Source organism: Pungitius pungitius, chromosome 6 (assembly GCF_949316345.1).
Source record: "Pungitius pungitius chromosome 6, fPunPun2.1, whole genome shotgun sequence".
NCBI lineage: Eukaryota > Metazoa > Chordata > Actinopteri > Perciformes > Gasterosteidae > Pungitius > Pungitius pungitius.
Window position 1 is genome coordinate 4,773,899 of NC_084905.1, and position 26,169 is coordinate 4,800,067.

Consider the following 26,169-nt stretch of genomic DNA (forward strand, 5'->3'; position numbering starts at 1 on the left):
CAAGAGCGGTTTGAGATTCTTTCTATAAAACAGCCACAATACAGAAGACCATAGCTGAATTATATACATCCTCTAAAGAAACTATTGATTATAGTTACATTGCTTTTTAAGTCATGTCATATTTTCTTTAATTGATCTTGTAAAGTTTACTTTTAGTATCACCTCCAAACTATTACAGGTGCTGCTGAAACCTGGAAACAAAAGTTGATGAATTAAATTTGTAAAAACAGCAGCTCTGAGTGTTAGATAACAGGTCCTTTAATAGCAGTACTTAATGAGCAGATCCCTGGCATACTAAACAGTTTTGGACGCACTGCAGATGAAAATAAAATATCATGAGACCTACAAATAGATTATAAACCTTGATCTGACAAATAAATGGATACGAATGAGTTTTTTTTAAGGTTTATTCCAGCAACAGTGTTGTCACGGTTCCCCGGTTAGTTTGAATCTCCTGCTGCCTGCCTTGACCACAGTGATGAGGACGATTAAGAAGAAGCCCAAAATCCAGACACCCGCAACCGGCAGCACCACTGTCGCCAGTATGCCTGAAACAAAAACTGAGCTCAATGTGGTATCCCTGTAGGAAAGTTCTATCTTCAAATGAGGCCTGCAGTGAGAACAAAGAGGTCGTACAGAGACAAGTATACAGCAATCAGTGATAGAGAAACACAAGTTTACTGGATTGATGTCCGTCCGGCATGTCGATCCTGATGGGTCCATATGACAGGAGGCCCAGAGAGGGGTCTGACCACATCGCTTCCCTCTTACTGATTGAATTACAGTTCTGTGAAGTAAGAAAGAGACATGACGAAGGTAAAACAAGAACACTGAAGACCAATACTTACTGGTACATTTCCTTTGGGCATTTTAAGTTTTTACAGCCTCAAGGTTAAAAGCAAATTCAGATTACAAAGAGTACAAAGCAAGTGAGGAGCGAACTGACGGGCGTGCAGGAGCTGTGCTCTTCTGGCGTGCACAGTTCAACGGTGCAGTGCAGATAGAGGTCGTGAGGTTCTGCTGTGAAGCGAAACATGTCAAAGCTGTAGCGAATGGTGGAACTTTCTCCGTTGCCGCCAGACTCTCCGGCGCTCACGTTCAGAAAGGACACGGTCTCGTCATTCACGCACCTGCATAGGGGGAGGGGGGGTGGGAGGGAGGGGGTAGAAAATGGGTTCGACTGTAGCTCGTAGACTGTGACGACTTAAGGCACACGAGCAGTCGATAGAGCTCCTCTGACCCGTTCAGAAGCAGAGTGTACAACAATCCCGCCGTGGTGTTGGGCTGGGGGGACTGCGTGGCCCAGCACTCATTGAGCCGGAGCAGGAAGTAGTCCGCGGGCTCCGTGACAGTCACCTCCACGTACACCTGGACACGGAAACATGGCGCAAACACTCCACAGAAATGAGGGTTCATATGTGGTTGGTTGAGGAGTGTTTAGCTACCTTGTCTCGGAGTCCAATGGTGGGGGCACTACTGTAGGCTTTTGAATAGGACTGGTCCGTGTACAGCATCATCTGTATGTTGGCATCGAGTTCGTCAACATGCATCACCATCTCACTGGACACGGACAGAGGACAGAGTTGAAAAAGGGCCCCTTTGAGAACTTTGACTAAATAATACGTTCAGATTGCAAATTCAAACAAAATGGGATTAAAGTCTTTTTATTCAACGTCGTTCCTTACCTGGCAAAGTGGATGACTGGGAAAGGCAGGCTGACTGTTCTGATGGACGGATAGACGCAGGTGAAGTCCATCTTGATGACTGGATTTCTGATGATGTTTCCAATAACCTGAGGGTCTGACTGGAGACTCAGGGAATAGGAGATGTGATTTTTTTCCTTGAAGAAACCCAGGCAACAAAAAACAAGAACTTCAGTTTCGACAAAGAGCTTTTTTTAAAGCCGAATAGTGACATTTGTGCTCCAGTTATACCGTCAGCGGCTTGCCTCCACACATTTGATATTCATCTTTAGATATCTTGGACATGAAGTACGGCACACCGTCGATGACCTCCCTCTGAGGACGGCATGATTTGTTGGGCAAGTGCAGCGACTCCAGCGGTACGTTGTGAAACGTGAAGTAATCTTCCATCGCTCTGATTGCAATGAAGTCCTTGCCGCACATAACTTTGATGCGTGCATCTGTTAAAAATACACATTTATTTATTTATGAACATTTTATCAGAGGATCAACCCCATGAGATGCAGCATCTTGTTTTCATGGGTGTCCTCCGGATCATATCCAAATCGACAGAACAACAGAGCAACAGATTAGTTACAATGAAAAGATAATCATAATAAAATGCAAATAAGTAGGCCTACATAAGTAATCCAAGTTGGAAATGTAAGTACGTGATCAGATTACTTATTTTTTTAGCTTAAAATAACTTGGAGTAGACGTAGAATGTGTTAATGTCGTACAAACAAAGCAAATATTGACAATGTGCAGGCAAACAGCTGCTAAAATAGGTGTTAAACAGTGTAGAAAACTGTCATTGGTCATTGGTGAGGTGTCACCCAATGCCTCCCTGATGTGATCAACATTCAATATCAGCTTATTTATCCGAGTTGGTGACTCAAATTGCAGAAAGTCTGCATAACCAACTGGGTCAATTTGCTGGAAAGCCAGTGGCATTGTGGGAAATGCAAGACGGAACGTTTTTGGAGTGAGGAATATATATATTTTTAAACTGTTTTATTTCTTATTATCGTGGAAAAATAATAACGACCCCTTATTACATTGGTACTTTTCAGACAGAGTGAAACCACGAGGCAACAGAAGAAGAAAAAAAGTGCCCACTTTTGTCACATCTGTCCGAATAATATCCGTTGACACATTTGCATCGCCTTTGGTCTTCAGACAGAAGACACCTGGTGCTGTTGGTGCAATGCTCCACGCGGCACACTCCTAAACAGCAGATAAACAAAACGTTTTCAAACTGCAACAAGTTTACGTTTAATTATATAAAAACGTGGAAAGGTTTACCTTGAACACAGTGGCGCGTGAAGCCAAAGAGAACCACGAGGAGGACGCTCAGCTGAAGAAGGACCAAGTGTTAACGTTGCGTGACGGGTTGTACCCGTGAGCTAAGCTACATTAGCCTGCCATCAGTTGAGCGCGTGCAACAACGCGCACTAAACCACACACAGACACATTTCTAACAGGCAGGATGGAAAATCCTTATCGTAATTGTATCTGCACTCACCTTCAAGCCGACTGAGATCATTGTCGCAGTGTTTCGCAAGGATGTAGTTAACAGGAATCCTGTTCTTTATTAAACGTGATGTCGTCACACGGCACGCGCTCCTCAGCCCGTTTTCAACAGGTGCTGCTCTTCAATCCAAAACACCTGCCACTTTATGCTTCAACACGTTACGTTTATCATTAATAATTTATTTTAAAAATGCAATTTCATTAGTGGGTTTCTATTTGTAATACAGAGCAAACACATATAATGCAAATAAGTGTCCCACACGTCATGTGACTTTATATTGATCTGTTGGAATTGATCATGCCACACTTAATAACATGAAACAGGTGGTTCGATTTTTTAGTTGATTTCAGTGATCATCTTCAAATCTTACATGTGAAGGTTAACTGTTGAGTTGGGTCAGGAAACCTTCCTGTAAGTGAGTGAGAACATTTTGAGAGAATTGAGGCATTAAAGATGGAACTTAAAATTAACAACTGAGAGGAATTGTATGTTGATGATTCTAATCAGTCATTCTAATGTATGTATTTTTTGTTTACATCCATAGCATTGTATTATTAGGACGTTTTGGATTAAGGAAAACCATGGATGACTAAAGGTCTGTAAAAGGCATGAAGAAAGAAACATTCTTCGACTTCACAATAAATATTCACAACAAAGAAGCATTGAAAGTGGAGAAAAAAATAAATTGCATAAGAACTGACAAATTTCAGAAAAAGGAATGTGGTAAAAATTACTTTGACGGGTAAACAATCTTACTATTTAGAATAGAATACAAATAAGAATTGGCTGATTATTGCCTTTTTCCTAACGATATGCATACCAATGTTTAATAATGCAAATAATTATATCATTATTATAGACCTTTCATCTCCAATCTTTTCCAAAGCTTGGAGCTTCTATTTTGAGAGAACACAATGGATTTAGCTAAAAGGAACCACCCATACTGTAATGGAGATGGTGGAAGAACTAACAAAGACAGTTTTTATATTTAGTGACTTCAAGGAAGACCTGAAATTTGGAGACATTTGGGACGCGATAGCTCAATATGTTTGCCCTGTTTCATCAATAGTTTTGTGTAGAAACTAGATGCCAGGTACCTCCACCAGATGTCATCAGTGTCAGAACAGTGCTGTAAGTTCACCCCATCGGCTCATCCACCACTTGAAACAGCACAACAATTAAACAGAAACATAAAAAAACAATCATGATGGTGGCATGATGATTTATTTCGGATTCCACATTTACTTATATAAATACTAAAGGGAAAATGTATTCGTTTTTCAAAGTGTGCAGGTCAAAAACAGTGAGGGGCTCACTGTCTTTTGAGGGAAAGACATAAGTGGGTCACACCCGCAGGCCACACTCCATATTCCCAGACAACAGGCAGACCATCTGTCTTTAAAGGGAAAGATCAGAGAGCATAAGTTGTTGAAGAGGGACGAACCGGGATGGATGGGGGAGGTTTGAATCCGCTCTGATGGTTGTATTTGTTTCTTGGGTATTAACAATGGCTGTAATCATAATAAGTACAATGTAGAAAGTAATAATGTGGTGTACAAATATTCAGATGGGAAAGGTTGATGGCCCAAAAAAATTGAGAAATGCAACTGATTTGGACCCCAACAACAGAACAAACTTACAGTGTAAATATTGGTAATGTTATTTATTTACAGAGCAAAAGGGGTAAAAAAAAGTTTTTTTTATGGAGTAGGCTACAACCGTCTCAACACAGGGAATCTTCATGTGAATCCTTACATTTCTACAAATCGCCACACATATGCGGTTCTCATATCTGAGTGAAGGTGAATGAGTCCAACCCATTATACATTATATGGGGGGAGAAAATATAATATAATAGCTCATGATTGGGTGGAAAAACTAAAAAACGTCAGCAGATCAGGTGTGATTGACAGAACCTGCGTAGCACAACAAACACACCAGTTTTACAGTCCACTGAAATGATTCCTCAAAGTCTTTAAAAAGCACACTGAGCTCTGTGTATAAGTGTGTGTGACACCACTGAACACAGCGGTGTTCATCTTGCTTCTTCTCCCTTGGCAGCGTCGTGCGGTGGTTCTTGGTCTCGTCGGTAGTGGTGCAGTGCCACCCTGGTGTTGTGAAATAGCCGGGTTTTAGGAGGTGTCTGTCATCGGCCTGATTCACAACACCAGCTGCAGCACACACACCTGAGAGGCCGGTCTTCTGCTGCTGGGTGTATAGAAAAACACACACACACACACACACGACAGGTTGTACTAAAAACCAGGGAAGAGAACAACTGATGTCAGGACTCTATGCAGCAGCCTTTGGTCCCTCAAACGTGACGGGTTAGTCAGCTGTGACTTCAGACGACAGCTACTTTTGCACCGCAGGTGATTTCCAGATCGTCCGCCACATTATGAAGTGTAGGAGGAGAACCGGTGCGTCTCCGCTCACAGCCCCGGGAAGGAGAACAACAGCATGGACCCCATAGTACTTGGCTCAGCTTTGTCTTAACATATCAACTCGGATATGAAGAGAAGCCAAGACAGAATGAGCCTCCATCTGTGTTCTCTCAGGCCACAGTGTGTTGGCCACCAATTCAACAGAGGGGATGACGGGTGATGGTATTTTTTTGGGAGCATCAACTCGTTAGTTTTTTTTTTTGCTAAACGCACCAGTAGCCTGGTGCCTAATGCTTAGTGTTGTTAGGTTGTTACTATGGTGTTCTGGATGGTTGCTATGGTGTTGAAATGCTGTGATGAGGCTTTATGCTTTAGATCCCTGTTAAAGCTGAAACTGCTGAAAGATCTGGGACCTGATTTAAGTTTAAATGACATTTGGAGACCAATGATGAACATTTGAACCATGGAGTCAAACAGCAATCCGATTGGAGTGTGTGTGAGCGTTTGCACGTAAAAACACGTGGTGTCAAAACAGTGGGAAACTTGGGCATTACATTAATTCCAACTGTATCAATGTATATTCCCGTTAACCCAGACCCCCACCCCCCTGCTGATACTGAGACAAAGCAGAAATATCCCTCCAGTCTGCTTCAAGCCAACCAACCATCTGCCAGAGAACAGGACGTGTCAGAGACACGGCGCCACAGCCTGGGAGGACAACGCGGCGTCTGTCTGCGACACTGGTCCCTTATGAGCAAGTTACAATTCTTGGTCCTATGGGAGATGAAATGTTTAAAACTTTTCTCTGAGGGAAGATCAGCTTTGAGGGCTCAGACAGTGTATTTTTATATAGGGTTAGTATGATATATAATATTACATTAAGCCCAATTTTGATTCATCAGTGACTGAAAACAATCATGTTTTTAAAAAGTGATGCTAGATGGGGAAAAAAGGAAATGTAAAAAATAAAAGGCAACTGAAAAGAACACTTATTTTTTATTCCAAATCATCAAAGAGACAAAAACAAAACTGAAGAGAAAACTGACAACAAATGGGAACTCAAATGGATAACGTAAGATGATGTATCTGATAAAACAAGGACAAATGGTGTATATAAAGAAAATGGTTGACAAGAGAGTTTGTATATATACGATTGGTAGAAGTCTTATATTGCCAAAAGGTTTCTGTTTGTCACGCTCTCTGTCCGTGTGTGTCCGTGTCTGTCTGTGTGTGTGTCTGTGTGTGTGTGTGCGTGTGTCTCAGTTCATCAGTAATTCCATTTGCACCAGTCTTGCGTTGGTGTCTCCGGCCATGTTGTAGGGAATCATACCAGCAAAAGTGATCAGGGCTCTGGCCTGGCTGCGGAGTTGCTGTTCAAAGAAGAAAAAGAAAAGAGGAATCGGAAGAAAAGAGATTAAAACACTGTAATAAGAAACTTCTGTACATCTCATTAGCCGGTGTCAGCATAATAATAACAAGAAGAGGCAGTAAACATTTTATATTTTCTTCTGCAGATGCTAATGACACTATAAAAAGTTGTTCCTCTCAAGAGTCCGTTACGGACTTCGTTTCCAAAGGTTTCATCCGGATTTACAATCTCTGTCTTTGTCCCTCTGCTCAATCAGAGCCCTTCTTCTCACCATGTCCCTGTCCTCCACGGTCCTCTGGGGTCGTCCTGGTGTTCCTGCTGGCGCCGCCTTCAGGCGTTTGTGCTGAGTGAGCAGGATGTTCATGGTGGCCAACAGCACTTCGGACAGGTTGTGGCGCACCTGGGGACACAGAGAGCACTTTAGGAACCGAGTAAAAGAACATTGCTGTTTATTGTGAGACAAAGTTCCCTTTGAGCACCGTGAGTCTCACCTCATCACTGAAGTTCCTAAAAGCAGCCACTCTCTCCTCCACACTGTCCTGACTGAGAGGAAGGAGCTTCAAACGTTCCATCACCTGATGGAAAACCACAAAGAGGAACAGAGTTTGCATATTCAGCAAAATTCATAGTCGCAATAAATACACATGAAAAACAAAAAAGTACTCGTGACATACCACAATCAAATATCAATATTAGTAAACTGGACTGGACTAATTGTTCTGAGTTGGGACTCACGTCGTAGGCTCTGTCCACGTGACCTGCGTGGTACTCGTCAAAGAAGGTGGTCAGGTCTAGCAGCAGGTAGAAAGTACTATCGATGGACTTGTCTCCTGCGACGCCCTGAGAACGATACCTGCGGCAGAAAGACAAAAGGAGTGTTTTATTTTTTTGCTTTGAATTTATTTTTCAAATACATTTTTTTGATTTTATTTTTTAAATATTTAATTTAAACTAGTGCACGGCGTGTGCGTCCTACCTCTCTGCAATAGCCACTGCAGCGTTTTTAAGCCTCTCCTTGTTGGACTGAGGGGCGCTGACTTGGGCAACGACTGGACTCAGCAGCCGGTTTATTAGCTCCAACACCTTATCTGGGTTCTAAATAGAAACAAATGGAAAAACATACGGTGAGACGACTCAAAACAAAAAAATGGCCGCACATGCCAGCAGCTTTGCAGGAACTCCGGTTCAGTCCATGTACGCCGAGATCGCACGGACAGCTCCGCTCACCTTGGCCAGCTCGTAGAGTTTGACTGCCTCCTCAAACAGGCCTTTGTTCTCAGCCTCCATAGCCACTTTACTGATGATGGCTCTGGTGTCCCCGGCGAACTTATCTATGACCCCAGGCTAGGAAGAGGAGAGAAGAACAGAGTGAGACTGGGAGTACTACGGTTCTGATGGTTTACTTCCGGCAACCAGAGCATGAGCTCAAACTAAAGCAAAACAAGCTTAGAAAACTCAGATCTGATAAAAGTCCATTTATATGATGATTCTTTTCCTACTAAATTCATAACCAACATCAACTAAACAAACTGCAAATCCAAAAATATCCAAACATCTCATATTTTGTAGAGTGCTGAAGGCATGGTGAGAAATGTGAAGAACATTTGAGAGCAAAAGCTTTGAAAGAAACATTGTGAGGAGCTTTTGGATCCATGACAGAGAAACAAAGTGCTGCTAAACGAGGAGCGTCAAAGAGAGTCAGAGAGGAGTGACGAACAAAGAATGTGGAGCAGAGTGAGAAGTCGATGTTCAGACGAGAGAGATACAGAGACCAAGGACACTCTGCGTACCTTCCTACTGCCGTCCTTCTCTAGTCTCCCCAAAAGCATGTCAAACTGTAAAAAAAGACAAAATGAAAAGAAACGTACCAAATTTAGACCACATTAGAATTAGAAATAACATTATCTTTACTTAATAATGTTTTGTTCAGTCTTTTGCAAAAAAAAACGATTGCAAAATGATGAAAGGTCTCTTCAAACCTATGTTATCGTATTATATCAACAAATCTAAAAAAGTCCAGGCAGGGTTCTACCATGTTAACATTTTGAATTATTATCATTATTGTTTTTCCTAAATATTTAAATAAAAAAAATAAATCTATTCATTGGCTTAATTCAACTGTTTCACAAGTGAAGATGTATTGGACAAGTGATCATGATGCTCTCAGAGTAAACCAAGGGTCACTCACCTCACGACTCTCAATCACAAGTTCACTGACACAACGCATGAACATGTTTTCTCCCTGGCTGTCTTTCTCATTACTGCAGGACAGACAAATGGAGGAGGAGTTAGAAATGGAGGCATCATGGTGAACATCAGTGGACCAAAACAAAAGCTGACTTCATGAGATCTGTCACACTCTCCCTTTGGCATCCCTCTGTTTGGTGTCATGTCCATAATCTCCCAGTATGCGGTGATCACCTGACTGGGGGACTGAGGTCACTCACCGTAAGAAGTAGAAGTACTGCAGTGCTTCCCGTGGATCAGTGGACTCAAACTTGCGAGTGTAGAGCATGAGCAGGCGGATGAAGTTGAGGCGGCGCACCATGGGGGGGTCGCCGGGCTCCTGGCTTACTACGGAGAACAGGTCAACGCATTTGGTTTCACTCATTCTCTTTCTCCAGGGTCTGATTCGTTCTGCAAAAGGAAAAAAAAGGGGATTATACTCACGCAGCTGGGCACTTTGGCCCGACGACTTCAGCAACAGCCGCAGCTCGAACAGGACCAACGCCACGTGCACCGCGTGACTTCGGAGTCGCTCCACGCGAAACAAGAAGGCCACCGCCGCCTCAAACTGAGCCGTCAGGAACAGCACCTGGAAATACAGGAAGGGCTGCTGGCTCGCTGAGAAATGGGACTCTCCTGTAGGACACCAGACGAGAGAGAGAGAGGGAGGCAGTTGGTTAAGGAGAAGTGTCAAAGGATCTCCGCCTCAATTAAACCAGCACATCATTTCAATGGCAGATGCAATTTTAGCATATTTTATTTTTGAGAGCCATTTGTAACTCATCGTTTTTTTTTCCTGCATTTTCACTGCGTGGTGGGACACGAGTTTTCCATTAGCAAAAACTGTGGTTTGTAGCTGTTCTCTTTTCTTTTGGTACCAACTCGCGATCCAAGCCAGATACTAGAAGGAAGAATCCAAAGACTGCAGATCACTGACCGATCAGACAGTATCATAAGTAGCTCGATATGGAACACCCGCCATTACGACCTCTGGTAGTAACCAATTTTTTTATTTAGATGACTGACTTAAAAAAAAGAAAGAAATAGCAGCATTGGGAAATGACAACATGAGGCGACGGAGCAGACGTTGGGTGCCAATGAATGATTCAGCGAGAGCCGCATTGAAGACGTTGTCATGGCAGTTTACTCAGAATCCTGCCTTCACTGAGGAGGAACTATGTGCAGTAGGAAAGGAAGAAGGAAAACGACCGGCTACCTAAAGTAAATGAAGCAGAACCAAGCAGTTGAAGGGAGGCATAAAACGACAGAGTGCATCCATTATGGAAGGACCTGTCAATCAAGCACAGCCTGTGCAGGATCCCGGTCTAATCGAGGGAAATGAAATCTCATGTGTGGGTTTATCAGCGGTTACTTGCAGCCGTTATGTACTTGAATTAATGAATTAAGTCAGAATCACCACTTGGGAGGACAGGTGAGGACTTGCTCTATATATGCCACGTTAACGTTTGACAGTAGCTATGGCAACAAACATGTAGGAATATGAAAATAGGCAGTCAAGTGCAGGTATTTAGTCATCGAGTTTACTTTTTTAATTATAATCCTTAATCCTCTTGCTGGCTGAGGAGAACAGGGTGAACCATGTCAGCTATTTCTTAGCCTTATCTCAGACTAACAGCAGTTTAGTTCAAAAAGGGAAAGCACATGAGAGAAGAAGAGAGGGAGGGAGTGATGAAGAGGAGGAAAAGGATGAAGGCAAGATAAGAGCGGGTGGTGGTGGCTGCAGCAAATTAAACAAAGAAATGACACAGGAACACATGGAAGAAGTAAAAAGGGGACAGAAATCAGTGGGAGGAAAGGAGAGAAAAGTGCAGTGCAGGTGTGAGGAGAAACAGGGATAGAGGATGAAAGGAGAGGACACAGCGAGCGAGGAGAGGAACAGACGGGGCTTCACGCCCTGCTGTGAAGCAAGATGGAGTACCGCGAGGAACACGGAGCCAGAAGGCCGCAGAAGCAGAGCAGCGCGAGAGAAAACAGAATATGGCTTCAGGCTGTACTTCGCAATGAGTGGGGGGGGTGGGGGGGGGGGGGGGAGGAAAAAAACGGAACCATGCAGTCTTATCCGAACGGAGCAGGGTCGGCCCCTTGAGAAAGCAACTCCAAGGGGCGAAAAGTGCCCTCTCAATCTGTGGGAGGAAAAGGCCTATTGGCCTTATGCTCTCATTTTGATTTATTCTTGGACTGTCGGGGCATGGGGCTGTTCAGTCAGAGTGCATTTTAGCAGCCGGATAATTGTTTCAATTAGAGTGAATCTTTTTGCCTCACTGAGTGCGGGTTTCACACTGTCTTACTCCAAGCTCCAAAACAAAAAGGTCCCCAAGTTTTTACCAAAATTGACTTATTGGATTAATTAAGCAGTGAGGAGACTTATTTCTTTGCCGAGCCAAAATAATATATAAAAAAAAAAAGTAAGACTAATTTGACTGAGATTACGAGTAAAATATATACAGTGTCATAAAAATTACCACGCGTCAGACCATGAATGCCTTTGAGGAGAACGGGGGGGAACAACATATTAAAAATGTGCCTCTTGTGCCCTCTTGTAATATCCATTGTGTTCTTGACGAGCAGTCAGGGTGCGCAGTGTGACGCAGCCAGGGGGAAGAGCGGGTGAATGAGAGGTTTAAGCTGCAGCTGTTTCTTTTAACTTCACTCAGAGCATTTGATAAACCCAGAGAGAGAGAGACGAGACGGGGGCGCAATCTCATTCTCTGCAAAGGCGACAGTTGACTGGCGGTTGTAGCGCTCTGAAAGAAGAAACTCCCCCGTGCCGAAACGCAAGCACAAAAGATGAGAAACCACGTTGCAATTTCTACATTTGGCAGTTTGAAAAGTTGGGCACGTTGTCCCACAAAACGAATGCACTTTTGTTCCTGCCAACACGAGTCATACTTTTGGCGCTCCGCAGAAACAGTTGCTGAGGCTCATGGGTACTTTAGTGTTCAAAAAAACATTTTTAGGAATCAAGCTGAAAGGACCATAGGAGTTTACTTGAGTCTTATTAAATCACCCATGCACCACTTTTACTTCTAGATTTGAGCAAATTTAAATTTATTCATATTTTTCTACGGTGGCTTATCTGCATCTCCAAAATGTGCATAAACATATCTTTGGTCTGCGGCAACTTTTGAGGATTACGGTTAAAGTAACATTTGAAGCAAAGGGAACAACAAGGCAAGGAAAACCACGGCAGGAATTAATGAGTACAGTTCAAAACAATAAAAATAAAAAGACAGCTAGACAGAAAACAGGATGGAAATGGAGAAATTATAATGACTTCAGATATAATCTTAGCTCCATACCGTAGTCCTCCAGCAGCTGTTTCTGCAGCTGAGGCAGGGTCAGTCGGTCCTGAGGAGAGCTGCTGCAGTCGTCATCAAAACACACCTGGTTCAACTGCACGGACAACAACGCAGTACAGACGTGGAACCTTTAGTGATGATCACCATCTGGGCACGCGTCTTCCTCTGGCCACTGAGCTAAGGCTTTGTGTTTAAATAAACCCTGAAGAGCTTAATGAGGTGCACTGTACCTTAAGCCAGAGGTAGTCTTCAGTCTTGTCTGCCACCTCTCCGTGGTTATCGCTGATGTCACACTTTCCGATCAGGCAGTAGACGGCTCTCTTGTAAGGGTCGGCGCTGTTCCTCAGCACTCTGCGGTAGTGGAGGCGGAGCTTGTTCTCTGAAGTTGGAGAAAGGCTGGAAAGAGAAGATCAAGAGGGATAAACAATGAAACAGCTTGACCTCCTTTGAGCGCTGCGTGCGTCTCAACATATAAAGACAAGGAGCGAAGGGGAGCTCACCGTCTGTCGGGGCTGTTCATGTACTCCTGAAACCACGTCTTGAAGTCTCCCAGCTGATGCTGCACTCGGTTCACGACCTGCATGGCTGCGTTCAGATCCCCACAACGCAGACAGTAGTAGATCACAGCCCACACTGGATGGCCCTCTATCTCGCCATCCTGAGAAGACACACATTTAATACAGGGGTGCAAATATTCCACTGACTCCATTAAGGCCCCATATTAGTTTTCGACCTGCTTTAGTTTTGAAAAGTGTTCAAGAAAAAACAAAAAGAAGAGACAATTCTGAATAAGTGTCGGTTACCTGCATGCCAGGCAGAGGCCCCGGTAATTTAATGTTGAGGAAGCTGCGGACTAGTTGGTACGTTCCTGGCACTCCCCCTAGTTGGGCCTGATGGAGGTTCCCAAACACAGTCACCAAGGTGTAGTTTTTATAACTGTAAGAGGAGACAAATACATCATCATCAGCTTATATTCAAACCGCTGATAACTTGGCCCTATGGAAAGCTTCAGCTCTTCAAAATGCTGACAACTGTACAGTGTAAAAAAAACAAAAGTCACCTGTTCTCTAGGAAGCCGAGCGCCTGGCGTACAAAAGCCATCTGCATTTCAACAGAGGTGCGACTTTTCAGAGTATCTTTGGCTGGAACGAGCAACACATCCGTCATCTGCTTCACCATCAGCCACATGTCCGATACATTCTGCAGGGAAGAGAGAGGGCCCACAGCCGGTTACTTAAAGGCATGTGGAAGGAAGGACAGAGGGCATGTCCTCTGTCAGAGTAGAAGTAAGCCGTGTCCTTGCAGAGGACCAAATATTTTAGTCTGAAAACAACAATTTTGTGGTGATGGCAGATTACCTTGTCGTCCAGGCTCTCGGCGACAGAAGCACATAAGTCTCCCAGATTTGGCTGAATGTGACCATTCACAATCTTCTCATTGAAAACGTAAATCTGGAAGAAGACGTGAGAAAAAATGAGGAAAAAAAAAAAAATTGTTTAGTGGCAAAAGGCTCCTTAAATTGTTAAAAGACAGGTTTTCGGGTTCAACATTTTAAATCCGCCTACAGCTCCATTCAGAACTGAACGGCAGTAGAAGCCAACACTAAGGCCATCGAGTGAAATGGTTCACGACGAAAAACAAGAAGAAAAGGATCAAAATGTTCAGAAGGTCATCGAAGAGGATAAAAAAAACGAGACAAATGATGCCGCATGCAATGTGTCGACACATGGTCAGAGGAAAAGACACATTTAAAATAGTGCGTCATGCAGCAGACCAGAGATAGAGAGAGAAGGTCAGACAGGATGACGAGGGAGGAGGGACGGGGGAGAGACACAGACAGAGTGGGGGAGAGAATTACCCAGAGTCCCCCTCGATCACCCAATCAATCGATCGTTTGATCTCTGGCTGTGACCCAATTTGAACTGAACTAGCGAAGGGAGGGAACCACACACGGGTTCAATGAAACTAGAGCGGATTAAAGATTTAGGTTTTGACACAATTATGTTGGTGTGAACATTTCTCTGTTCTACAGCAAAATTATTTAATAGATGAATCATGTTCATATTTATCAATATATCAATTATGAACATGTTCATTGATTCACACATTTGATTGACTCAGTTTTAGTCAAAATAATGGATTACAATAAAGGCCTTTTAATTGTTTAATCAGAGTGCCTCAGAGTTTTCTTGGGATGTTTTATTAATCTCCATCCAGGGACCATTCCACGTACCAAAAAAATAGATCTGCCCGGCATCAACTCACCTGTCGTCCGTAGGCCACCTCCACGCTGTCCAAAGCACTCCTTCCTGGAGCCGTTACTTGACTCACAAAGCTCGGCTACAATAAAAAGAGGCAGATTGTTTGATAAATTCACCGTACAAGGAGCCGTGTTAATAAGAAACTGTTAATCTCGTCTAATGTGATATCCGTTCTTAACTGACTCTTCTTTCTTCATGCTTAATATTCTGCGTTTTAAAGCTTTCGAGTTGGAAAGAACATAACCTGTGCCCGTTGCCCTAGTGCATGATGGGATTGGATATTCAGAAACAAGATGAAAATAGTATCTATGGATCTCAGATGACATTATTCTGGTTCATTTAGAAAAATGGGTAGACTTGCTTTTAAGTACACATATTAAGCCCGGGAAGTTAATATATTATGATATAGATGTGTGGGGATGTGAATAAATTAACTTAAAACGAACTGACGCTCAATGATTGTTGCACAGAATATATGCACAATATTATACTAACATAGCAATCATTTACAGTTCACAACTTAAGTCCTTAAAACAAGGTTTATATAATATTTACACACTATGTTGTAGATAGTGGTTTATTGTAAAATACAAGAAAGGAATAAATTCAATCTTTAAGTGAAATCTGTAAATGCAGATTTACTAAGCAATAAAAATAAATTGAAATGTTGATCACCGATCTAGTCAAACAGTCAAAGGGGAAACCTGAAATTAGCCGACGTACCAATATATCATAATCCCATGATCAATGAGATGAACTTTTAGCTCGGAATCAGCCAAACTAGCGTCCTCATGAGGTAAAGCCAGGACGTCTAAGCGGGCCGAGTCTCTCTCTGTGCTGAAGACATGGTCTCCCAGTCTCTGTGTCCCGTACCTCCACATCTTGACTGAAGTCCAGTGCGTCCTCTCCTGCTCCCAGTAGTGTGTGCAGCACTCTCTGCTTCACCTGCTCCCACTGGACCAGCATGGACTCCCGGTGGTACTCCTCAGCCAACAGGAACGTCTGCAACGGGAGTCCACGTTAGTAAATTAACTCGTAAATTAACGTAATGCTGTCATCTGCAGGCTAGGTGCTACATAGCATGGGATTCATTTTCCGAACACTAAAATTTCCCTTTTAACTTTAGTCGCTATTATTGATTTGAACTATTATTGGTCACACATCTGAAAACTTAGCTTTCTTTGTTCAGTTTCCCATCCAATCAAGGATGCAAATGAACTTTTCCCCTCTTCGGCCTTTTCTTTTCAGATGACATGAATGTGGGTGATTTGTGTCTAAAACGGCTGAGTACTGTTTACTATTGTGCTTTGGAAGTTTTTTTCTTACTGGCTGGAGACATCTCACACACACCTCAGTACGCCCTCTCTGCTGTGCTCTTAAAAAAAAAAACATTGTAATGTCACCGAGACATTTACCTTATTAAATACAGTGTGTATATGGCACACACACCTGATTTAGCACCTGACCCGTCATGATCACACTATTCCTTTAGGACACAAAGTCGTCTATTTTAACTCTCCACAGAGACTCAAGATGAGAAAATGGGAACGTGAGATAATTGAATGTTTCCAAGCTCCAGCCAGGGAGACACACATGTAGACCAGAGCAGCCTTTCCTTGTCTGGAGGGCAAAGCGTTTACTTTTAACACATTTCTAAGTTGCCTCACTAAAGTCTGTCAAAACCTATGATAGAGTCCACATATTTCAGAGCAGAAATGAACAGATACATTTGAGGTCATTAAAACGACAGCAACTAAACTACGTTTTAATTGTAAAATGTCCCACTCAGTAAATATCTCTTTACCAACTGCCCATTCTCATAAAAAATGCATTTAGTAAGTAAATAGTTTTTTTGTATTTCTATTTTATTTTTTACCTGCCTTAGGTTTAAATGAGATCCTGTTCATGTCAAGCTTCAGAGACACTTTGATGAAATACGTCATTCAGCAGGCCACATTTAATGTGAAAGGGTACAGAAGCCGAGATGGAAATCTGCAAGAACATCTTTAAACAGCTGCTTTCTTCTTAATAAGTGTTTGAGTCTCCATTGCACACAAGTCCCTTTTTTGTCTCTCAGGAAGAGGAGCCATAATGGGAGCATCAGCTAATTAAAAGGGAGGGCCAATTAGCTGTGCACGTCAGGGAAGCCATTTCAAATCATTCCCCGAAGGTCCACACCAGAAGGACTTTTAGACACGGGGCTTTTCACCCGCTTTAAAATGTGCTGCTCAGACACACTGCTGACAATTCATCCGATTGTGTAAAAGTAAATAGGAGGCAAAGACACAACCACAGCTGTTTTGTGACTGTAGAGTCTAATTACGGCATTTTATCCTTCCAGATTTAAACAATTTCACCTGTGAAGAATGAAAATAATGAAATTCCCAAGGCAGGGTGTGCATAGGCCTCTGGTCTGCTCCTCCCTGCAGGGTTTAGACAGTCTCCCATCTGAAGCTCTACTTCCACACGACGAGGCCTCCAGACACCGAGCAGATACTGACCCTGCGGCGAGACTCCTCGATGGCCGACAGCAAGGCGTTGTCCCTCTCGTTCTTCAGGAAGCCCTGTGGACGAGGTGGAGACAGGACAAAGGGAGGGACAGAACGCAGGAGAATATGAGCGCCATCATCGGGGACAAATCGAAGCAGAGATCAACTGTGCAGATTTCTGGGGATTTAAGGGCACCGTTATTTTCTGAACAGGAGAAGCTGCTTCTCCTTGACACGTGCAGCCTCACGTCGGGATTAAGCAAATGTTTGGTCGCCGTTTTGCCCCCACACACACACACATACACACACACGCATGCACACATGCACGCACGCACACCATTTTGCTCCCAGACAGCAGTCGTCCTCCATTTTGAAGTAATCTCAAGATGGCTGCCGTTACACACATAACCCGCAGTCCTCTGGCCCTTCCTATGAAATTTGTATTGATTTACACCCGAGCCAAATTACATACTGAAACTACTTCTCTCATACACATGATCTGAGCTGTTTAGTGAGTAACCGCTAGAGTAGTCGGAAGAGAACGCAACATACATCTGGTCTTTTTCCAGTGCAGAACACATGGCGAGCGTTTAAACGCAGGGACGACGGCGGCTTCGTAGCTGCGGATGAGTCAGAAAGCTACGGGAGGAAAACAAAGAACCGGCGCGTCGTGGCTCTATTCAGAGGTATCGACAAAAAAAGCCTTTCCTGTCAGCAAGCGGAGGGCATGGGAACGCGTTCGCTTCTTTATTTATAGCTTCATCTGTTTGGATGGCAGCAGGAGACAGAAATCCACATGAAAAACCGATGAGGTCAAACGTTCAGTACGTTTTACTGCTTCAGAAGAGAAAAGTACATTTCACAACAGATGAAGCTACTGCTGAGTGATCGGTATCACTTCAACAAACAGATGAACTGCGTCATCTAAAAAAAAATCTAAATAATGAACACCAAGAGATAGTATGATTTTCTTTTACTTCAGCATTTTGAAATATTTAGACAATGAATGTTTCACTTATTTCATCTTCTTGAAGTCTTTGCCAAAAAAAAAATACTCACTTAAAAAAAATGGCTCATTTGTCACAGTATATGATGCTTTGGTTGAAATATAATGAGCATGTAAATAAACGCTAGATACTGCATTTCTTTAATATGCAAGAAAGTCAGACGTTAAACTCTCAGAATTTACATAAATAACCTCTTCAGTTGATAGAAAACATTCCCTCACTAAGATTATGACATTTTTAGGAAGATTTCAGCTCGCAGCTTGTGAGACTTCTCAAAGCCGGAGATCATTCTCTCCCTTCCCCACCTGCTCGTTGCTCAGCACGTTTGAGTCTCATTTCATATCCTTCCTTCCTTCCTTCCTTCCTTCCTCCCTCTCTTTCAGAGCGCTCAGCCTTCACCGGTCTGTCTCGTGCTCTTTCGCCTCTCATCCCTCGGTTCTGACCAACGAGAGCTAATTGGAAGTACAACGCCTTAACTGTGCGAGCGACCAACTTCTTGAAACAATGTCGATACCAAAGCAACCGATAATGACTTCAACTCATCAACGCTGGAAACGCAGGGCTGGAAGATCAGCAGTCCACTAAACGGACTGGTAATGCGTATTTAAAATGAAGGAAAAAGCCGTCCCTCAGATCACAGCCCTAACAGAGAAAGATAGACTTTTATGAACTGAGATCCGTTCCACCGGTGTCCTGACACAATATTAAACTTGCAGAAAGCAGGTGACTTCAAATCTGTGGGGCCATTGCACTTTTAAAGCTGCATGGCATTATTACCATTTTAATAGCTAAAACTAAAAAGGTATTGCATGGTCAAATGCTTTGAACAATTATAGTCTATTTGAATTATTTTAGTTTCTCTCATCAACATTCCCGTTTCCTCCTCTGTTCTAGTCGCTTATTAGTCTAGATTTTTGGGCAATCTAACCAGAGCTCACTGGAAAAAGAAGAAGTAGAATAGAGACTTGTGGGATATGTGTACTACAAGAGCACATTGGACTGCATTAGAGACGACTGACTTATTCCAGTTGGAGGTGAAATGAGATGTTCATCTCCTCCAGGAACATGTGGGAGGGGCTTTAAGGCATTGATGGCGCATCAGGCCACACTGACTGACACATTTCTGCATCATCTTTGTCATTTAGTCGACCCATGCTGCATTGCCAACAGCTTTGATGCATTTTTTGTCCCAAATGTGAATTAATAAGTAAAAACTAACTAAAAACGTCACGTGTCAAAAAAGTAAAGGATCTTCTCTTTTCAAAACAGTCCTTTTTGCCCCTAAATATTTTTACAATTAATGTCACGACTCTCAGACCCCCCCCCCCTTTCTGTCACAAACCTTGATGAATCTTGTCCACTTTACTAAATTAAAACTGTCAAAACTGCTGCCCGTGTAATTTAGATTTGCATTGAACGGTTGAAAGAGATTGGCAGGTTATTTATTCTCACACGCGGCACCCAGAATTTCCCTCTCACTCAGATTTAATGGATGATGCTTTGACTGCTCTTTTTTTGTTTCAGTCAAAAAATAAAATACATTGAAGCAGCAGACAACGGCACGCATATCAGTTTCAAGCATCCATTTAGTGCGATAGGTGTCCCTAAAGATGGATTTTCCAGTTGCCCCACCCCTGTATCGTGAATCCTCAGAGATCTGCAGCCCACTGTGAACACCCACAGCCTCCTGGCCAGACGGCCCAGATTTCACACAGCCACAAAAGAAATACATTAATGAATGATAAATCAGGAAACAATTTGTTTTAAATAAAAGGGGGGACATGGGGAAGAAGGTGGGATCGAGGACTAGTCTGCCTTTAATTTGAAAACATAAAAAATGGAAATTAAACCCTTTAAAAAAAAAAAAGAATCTATAATGAACACCCGTGTGCATATCATTTCTATGAAATATTTGTAATTCATGCGAGAGCACGTGTTTGAATATGCACCTGGACATATATGGATGGATGTGCGCATTCTCCCTGCCGGCACTCGCAGGCCTTCAGCCCTCCTATTAGCTCCTGGTCTAGATAGTCTCTCACCCCTTGTTGAGAAAAATCAGCAAGTCAGATTTTTCCACCCTTTTTGATTTGGCTCATTATACGATATGAAATATGCTGGGTCGATAAATGGTCTCGAGGAATCGAAAGGCTAACATGAGGACACAGCCAAAGAGCAGTTAAAGAGGGAATGGAGCCAGTGAGCCTTATTACCTGTGCCAGTCATCGTAAAAGTAAGAGATTGAGTCTTTTTGTCCTCATTTGCAATGACTCAATGAGCCTGAGAGACCATGTGTGTGTTTAGGAGTGTTAATTCACGTGTGTGAGTGAGTGAGAAACCACACCCTTCACTTTGTGTGCAACCTAAAACCTATATGTGAAGTACTACAGCACATACACACACGTGTGTGACAGATGACAGAAAAAAACTGACAGGCAAAGCACATGCCTGTGTGTGAGTGGGTGTGCATTATATATATATATATATATATGTGTGTGTATGTGCAATACTCACTCATGCTGACCTCCTGTCAGCCTGGCGGATGAATGAGAAGACAGGATGAGGAAAGTAAAAAAAAAAGTCTTATTTTTTTTCGTTTCTTTGTCTGTGCCCAGGTATCTGCTCTTTCACAACCTGGGAGACATCCACTTGCCCCCCTCCTCTGTTTCTCCATCCCTCCCTGCCCCTTGCTGTGCCAAGGCAGTGGCGGACGCCATGCTGGGGCGTGTTCTCTGTGCCCCCGTCGAGCTGGCATGTTGCTTTGCTTGCAGCATCCCCCCCCATCCCCTCATTCGAAAGCAGGGCTGCAGACTCCGGAGCACCAAGCGAAAGTGCCACATTGAGACTCTCTGGAGGTGGTTTTATTGTCGGAGGGCCGTACCAACTGAGCACTCAGACATGGGGGGGACCCCAAGAAGAAACTAAGGATTCATATAGAATATCACTCCTACCATCAGCTGGCAACCCCCCCCCTCCCCCCTTACCCCCACTCCTCCCACCACTCTTCTCCATCCTTCCTCCACTTCATCCCAGCATCTCTCACAGACTTTTGCCTCCTATTTTCCTCCCTCAATCCCACTAATTTTCCTGTTTTATCCATCCATGAACCAGTCCTTTCTTCCCTCCCGCTCTCCTCCCTCCCTTAGCCCAATGCAATTATAGTAATGGACCCCCTCCCAAACCCACTAGGTTGATGGCTTCCGACATCCTGTCTTGAAATGAGGCTAATCATGCTTTTAAGGGTCATGTTTTGTTAATGAAGGCTTTAGGAGGCACATTTGGGAAGTGGATGGTGGGGCATTTCCCATATGTAGGCCCAGTATTACAGCACACAGAAAGCATGCATGGTTATTACACACGACTCTCTACTTTCAGACTTCTGCACATGACACACACACCTTAACCCACGCCATATAGCGCGCACGCACGCACGCACGCACACACACACACACTCTCTCTCTCTCTCTCTCTCTCTCTCTCAATGCCAGCAATCAATCGCGACTGATACAGATACAGGCTCGGAAAACATCACAGGGAGACTGTGCACGACACACAGACAAAAAGTTCCTGTAAAGCTATGTCAGAGTCGTTTGTCTATCTCAGCAGATGCTCTGGGCTTAGCCAACTGCGCCCGCTGAACGCATGCCATCACTGCTCTGGGGGATGTGTGTGTGTGTGTGTGTGTGTGTGTGTGTACGTGTGTGTGTATGTAAAGCATTGGGAGGGCAGGAGAAGAGAATGAGAGAAAAGGATGTTAATGGGGAAAGGGAGGACAAGCCAGAGAGGATGGAAGGAAAAGTAAAAGAGAAAAGGAGATTAATATGAGTCACTGGCTGATTGAGAGCGAGAGGGAGAGAGAGCGAGCGCTGGCAGAGAAAGATGGACCAGTGAAAAGTGAAACGAGGACACGGAGACAGAAAAAAATGCAGCCGGCGCCATTTCTCTACCAGCTCCACTCAGCCTTCCACTTCGACGGTTTATGTTTTTTCTATCCGTGTTTTTCATTTGACCGCCCTCGTCTTCAGCTGCTTCTTCTTACCTACCCTTTCCCCTCGTTTTAAGCCTCTTTATACATTAGTCATCTCGCTTTGTTTAATATTGTATATTCAATGACACATAAAACAAAGAACCCAAGATTGCCCAATTCCAACTAAAACAACATTGGCCATGATGACAGACACATGCGAAGCAAATGCCAACCTGCTACGGTTCCATTTACTAAGTGGTGAGGACCGCTGCTGGAACATAATGTGCATCCATTTAACCTATTTACACATGCATGCATTCCTATGAACCATCGATAATGACCACAAATCTGTGGGTATAATCACAATCAACCCTATCAACCTCCAATAACACTGTTGGACTGACAGGTTACACCAGATATGTGTCTTTTATCTATGTTTTCTTCTTTCTTGTCAAAACCACGCACCTAAATAACCCACAGTAATGTACTACTTGGACCCTGACGGCTCAGTAGGAGATTTAGATGTCTAATGAATGATCATAGATGTCTGGGAATGTGTGTCTAAATCGTTCTTCTTTAATCTAGTTACCTCCTTTCAAATGGCATTAATCAGAATTTGCATTTCATTGGATGGATAACTTTCTCTTGACCAGTCTAGGAAGTTGCGCCTGTGCCTTTGTCCACCAAGCTGTAGATCAATCCCGTACCAAGTTGCCTTCTTGTAAAACCTCAGCTCCATTGAACCTCTTTTTCCCCTCTGCGTGTTTGCCAATTTAATGTGACTGAAACTCTCCTAGCGGGATGTGAAGTGGAGATGTGAAGGAGGGTCCAAAGTGGGCTGCATTGCTGCTCGGTGTTGATAAGAACAACAGAAAGCACCACACGCTTCCTGTGTTGTTTTGGTCTTTCTGGCTGATCGGGCTCCTGAGTACGATTTCTTTTTGGTTCCCTTGTCATTGAGCCAAATACACCCAGTGAGTTTAGAGTCCCAATTGGTTACAATTTGCCACCAAGAGTGGACTGCTTGCTTATCATCTTAATTAGAAAAACTAATCCCCAGTCTCAGCAGCCGGCTTATTAAATTTCCACTTACCTCCGTTTTGACTTGCCATTCAAATATTCTGAGTGACCATAGAAGTCAAAACCCTTGTACTTCTACTGGGACTTGAACCCTTTTTGTATTTTCTTTTATACACTGTCCCAATAAGATGTCCATTGGCCTCTTTAGGACATCATTTGTGGTGTGTCAAGTTGTTTTAAATATTTTTTTAAATATTGGAACTACATATCAGTGTACTTTAGGCCAGTACAAAGTATGACATCAAAATATTCTTAAACCAAGGGGAAACATATTGTTGGGGGAAATTGCTCATTTCGACACTGAAAAGCCGTTACGATGCAGATATTGAGTTTTTTTTAAAGCCCCATTATGCATTTAGTCAATGGCCGTGGTTTTATCAGAATTATATATCTTGTTACTGCGTTCACTGACCATGTCCTGCAACAATATCTGTTTCATAATCACTCACATTAAATATTAATGGCTATAGGGAGCCGAAGATCAAGAGTTTCGGAAACAATGTAACTATCTCATCTTCTTGGGATTTGGTTGTTCAAATGGAGCCGTGTTTTGTTTTTTTCTTCTGTAACACAGCAGTGCTCCACTTAGCTTCTGCCAGAAGCTTTTCCAATCAGTCAGTCAAACCCACCCAATCTAGCGTACATTCAGCGGACCAAGAGAAATGTACAATTAGTAAATGCAAATTCCCATCTATGTGACACTATTGTGAACCTTTGTTAATTTCCGATATCCAACTATATTCCCTTCCAAGTGTTAGGCCGTTCATACCTGTATGTCAGTGTCTTTGACCGGCTCCAGGGGCTCAAAGGTGGTGGCTGCACTAAGACTTTCCAACCTCTGGGAGATGTGGAAGATGTCTAACCCTCTGGAACCAAGAAGGATTGACCTGAGAGTAGGAAAGTGAGATGGTGAGAGGTTAATCTAAAGGATCAAACCGTGCAACAGAATGACTGTAGTTTTGCTTGACAACCACTAGAGGTCACAATAAGCTTTGCTAAAATTATGGCAGTATTACCCATTGAAAAATCAAGTGAGCATCATATCCACTTAAAAAAATGTATTTTTTAAAACACAGCAACCCACTATTGGAATAAATTAGGGGAGTAGTAAAATGAAATGACATAAGACTGTTTGTCTTACAGAAGCAGATGGATTATATCACAAGCTCTATCAGTTTTTGTGAACACTATGAAGGGATATAAAGAGATTTCCAACTCTGACATAAGTAAGTGTAGGGGACATATTCCTTACGCTTTCACGTCGGCAGCATCTTGGGAGGTGCGGGTTAGAGTGCGGGATCGAAGCCTCTCCCCCGCCTGCTGGATCTCCTGGAGGTTCCTCTCGACATGCGGCAGCTCTGATACTGCTTCTGTCTCAGCAGCCAGCTGCTCTGCCTGCTGCAGAAGCTCCCCGAAACCCTCTGCATCCATTCCTTGATTAAAGACGGACATTATATCAATCAAAACAAAGCTGGGAGATATACTGCACGGAATAAGGCTTTTAAATTTGATTAGGCATGAACTACTACTATTGTTGCTGAAAGTTATTTACAGGACTCCCGGATGAATAGTTGTATTTATTGTTCTATTCATAAAACAAAAAACAACAAACGAGAATTATCTAAATGAAAACTGAATTAATTAAAAACATTTTGACAATAGACAGACAGACCCCAAAAACTGAAAAACAACAATAAGTGAAATTTTATTGAGTGGTTAACCTACTAAATCGTCAAAATATTGAAGACAAGGCTTAAGGCAGAAAACAGTTGAATAAGGAAATTGTAAATTGAGACAAAATAAATATCAATACAGATAGGACACATAAGAAATAAAACTCCTTCACCAAAGGACTGATTCACATTACAAGGGTCACTGATTAAGGCATTTGAGTTGGTGCTGCTCTGTATAACTGCCCTCTATCTCTCATATGGTCAATTCTGTGCTTCTTTACCTGACATATAGAACTCAAAGATATTTATTATTCAGTTTGTATGACGGTTGCTCGACACTCGATTCTTTCAATATGAAGGTTTCCTGTAGTAATCTGGCCGAAGATTGCACCAGTATGTAACATTTACACATTCACCATCGCTGTAAACCATGACATTAAGAACATCTAGTGGAACTGTAGAGACACGCCGTTTAGGCTGGATACAAACCAATACCACAACACCTTTTGACAGCTGACATAAACAATATCACAATTGCTGCGCGCGCTACAGCGGTTGTCAATTGTAAGTTTAGCGTTAGCACAATGCTAACAGTTCGGCTAGCCAAAACTTGCCTTGACAACGGCAGCACAGAGTAGTTACAACTAAGACGACAACGTCGTGCTCCGACAGTTTTCCTTCCCGGTCCAGGATAATTTGCTACTCTAGTTAGCTTTGTGTCAAAATGAATGGCGCTGCATCGTTAGCTAGCAAGTGGCTAAATGGCTAACGCTCTCTGGCATGCTCGCAACTGGGTCGATTTAAAAATATTTTGATTCGGTCGTCAACCTTCACGGGCAGACACACTTCATACCTGCTGTGTGGAATTGACGTAAATACGGTCCGGCCTGTACCCCTCGAGTGAATTTGTTTACAGTTTACTCAGTTTCGCTCAGCAGTAGTAACATTAACGTGCAACATGCATGCAAGTACATTATTTGCCCCGGCACTTCTGGAGCCGAAGCTGATTGGAAGACAGTTGGACCGGATGTTGTTCTTCTTTGCCTTCTTCGAGATGTGATAAACCGCGTTGCTGCGCCAGCTGGGGGGAGGACAAATAGTCCCACCACAAACTGCATAGCCACAGTGAAGTGGTTTTGGACAACTTTCTCTTGAAATTGACACATTTTATTTGAGT

The 26,169-nt window shown here is 43.1% G+C and overlaps 2 protein-coding genes across 3 annotated transcripts; both read right to left on the reverse strand.

Moving 5' to 3' along the window:
* Positions 1 to 261: 261 nt before the first annotated feature.
* On the reverse strand, positions 262 to 3,446 carry zpd (zona pellucida glycoprotein d). Its single transcript, XM_037450626.2, has 10 exons — positions 3,208 to 3,446; positions 2,988 to 3,039; positions 2,802 to 2,909; positions 1,935 to 2,143; positions 1,686 to 1,840; positions 1,446 to 1,560; positions 1,241 to 1,368; positions 947 to 1,130; positions 682 to 787; positions 262 to 548 (listed from the first exon to the last, which is right to left on the reverse strand). Exons 1-10 carry the CDS (start codon positions 3,226 to 3,228, stop codon positions 427 to 429), a joined length of 1,200 nt encoding a protein of 399 aa, XP_037306523.2. The 5' UTR covers positions 3,229 to 3,446; the 3' UTR covers positions 262 to 426.
* Positions 3,447 to 4,418: 972 nt separating this feature from the next.
* On the reverse strand, positions 4,419 to 25,995 carry nup93 (nucleoporin 93). Of its 2 annotated transcripts, XM_037450623.2 has the most exons (22): positions 25,846 to 25,995; positions 24,572 to 24,752; positions 24,089 to 24,206; positions 17,278 to 17,340; positions 15,650 to 15,778; positions 14,781 to 14,855; positions 13,874 to 13,966; positions 13,576 to 13,715; positions 13,319 to 13,451; positions 13,016 to 13,173; positions 12,746 to 12,911; positions 12,516 to 12,609; positions 9,640 to 9,831; positions 9,417 to 9,543; positions 9,158 to 9,230; positions 8,760 to 8,804; positions 8,197 to 8,313; positions 7,946 to 8,064; positions 7,705 to 7,822; positions 7,461 to 7,544; positions 7,241 to 7,369; positions 4,419 to 6,970 (listed from the first exon to the last, which is right to left on the reverse strand). In XM_037450623.2, the coding sequence occupies exons 2-22, from the start codon at positions 24,748 to 24,750 to the stop codon at positions 6,860 to 6,862; spliced, it is 2,463 nt and encodes an 820-aa protein (XP_037306520.2). In that variant the 5' UTR covers positions 24,751 to 24,752; positions 25,846 to 25,995; the 3' UTR covers positions 4,419 to 6,859. The 2 variants fall into 2 exon arrangements, with proteins under 2 accessions (XP_037306520.2, XP_037306521.2); XM_037450624.2 differs by lacking the exons at positions 24,089 to 24,206; positions 24,572 to 24,752; positions 25,846 to 25,995 and adding an exon at positions 20,787 to 21,075.
* Positions 25,996 to 26,169: the final 174 nt, after the last annotated feature.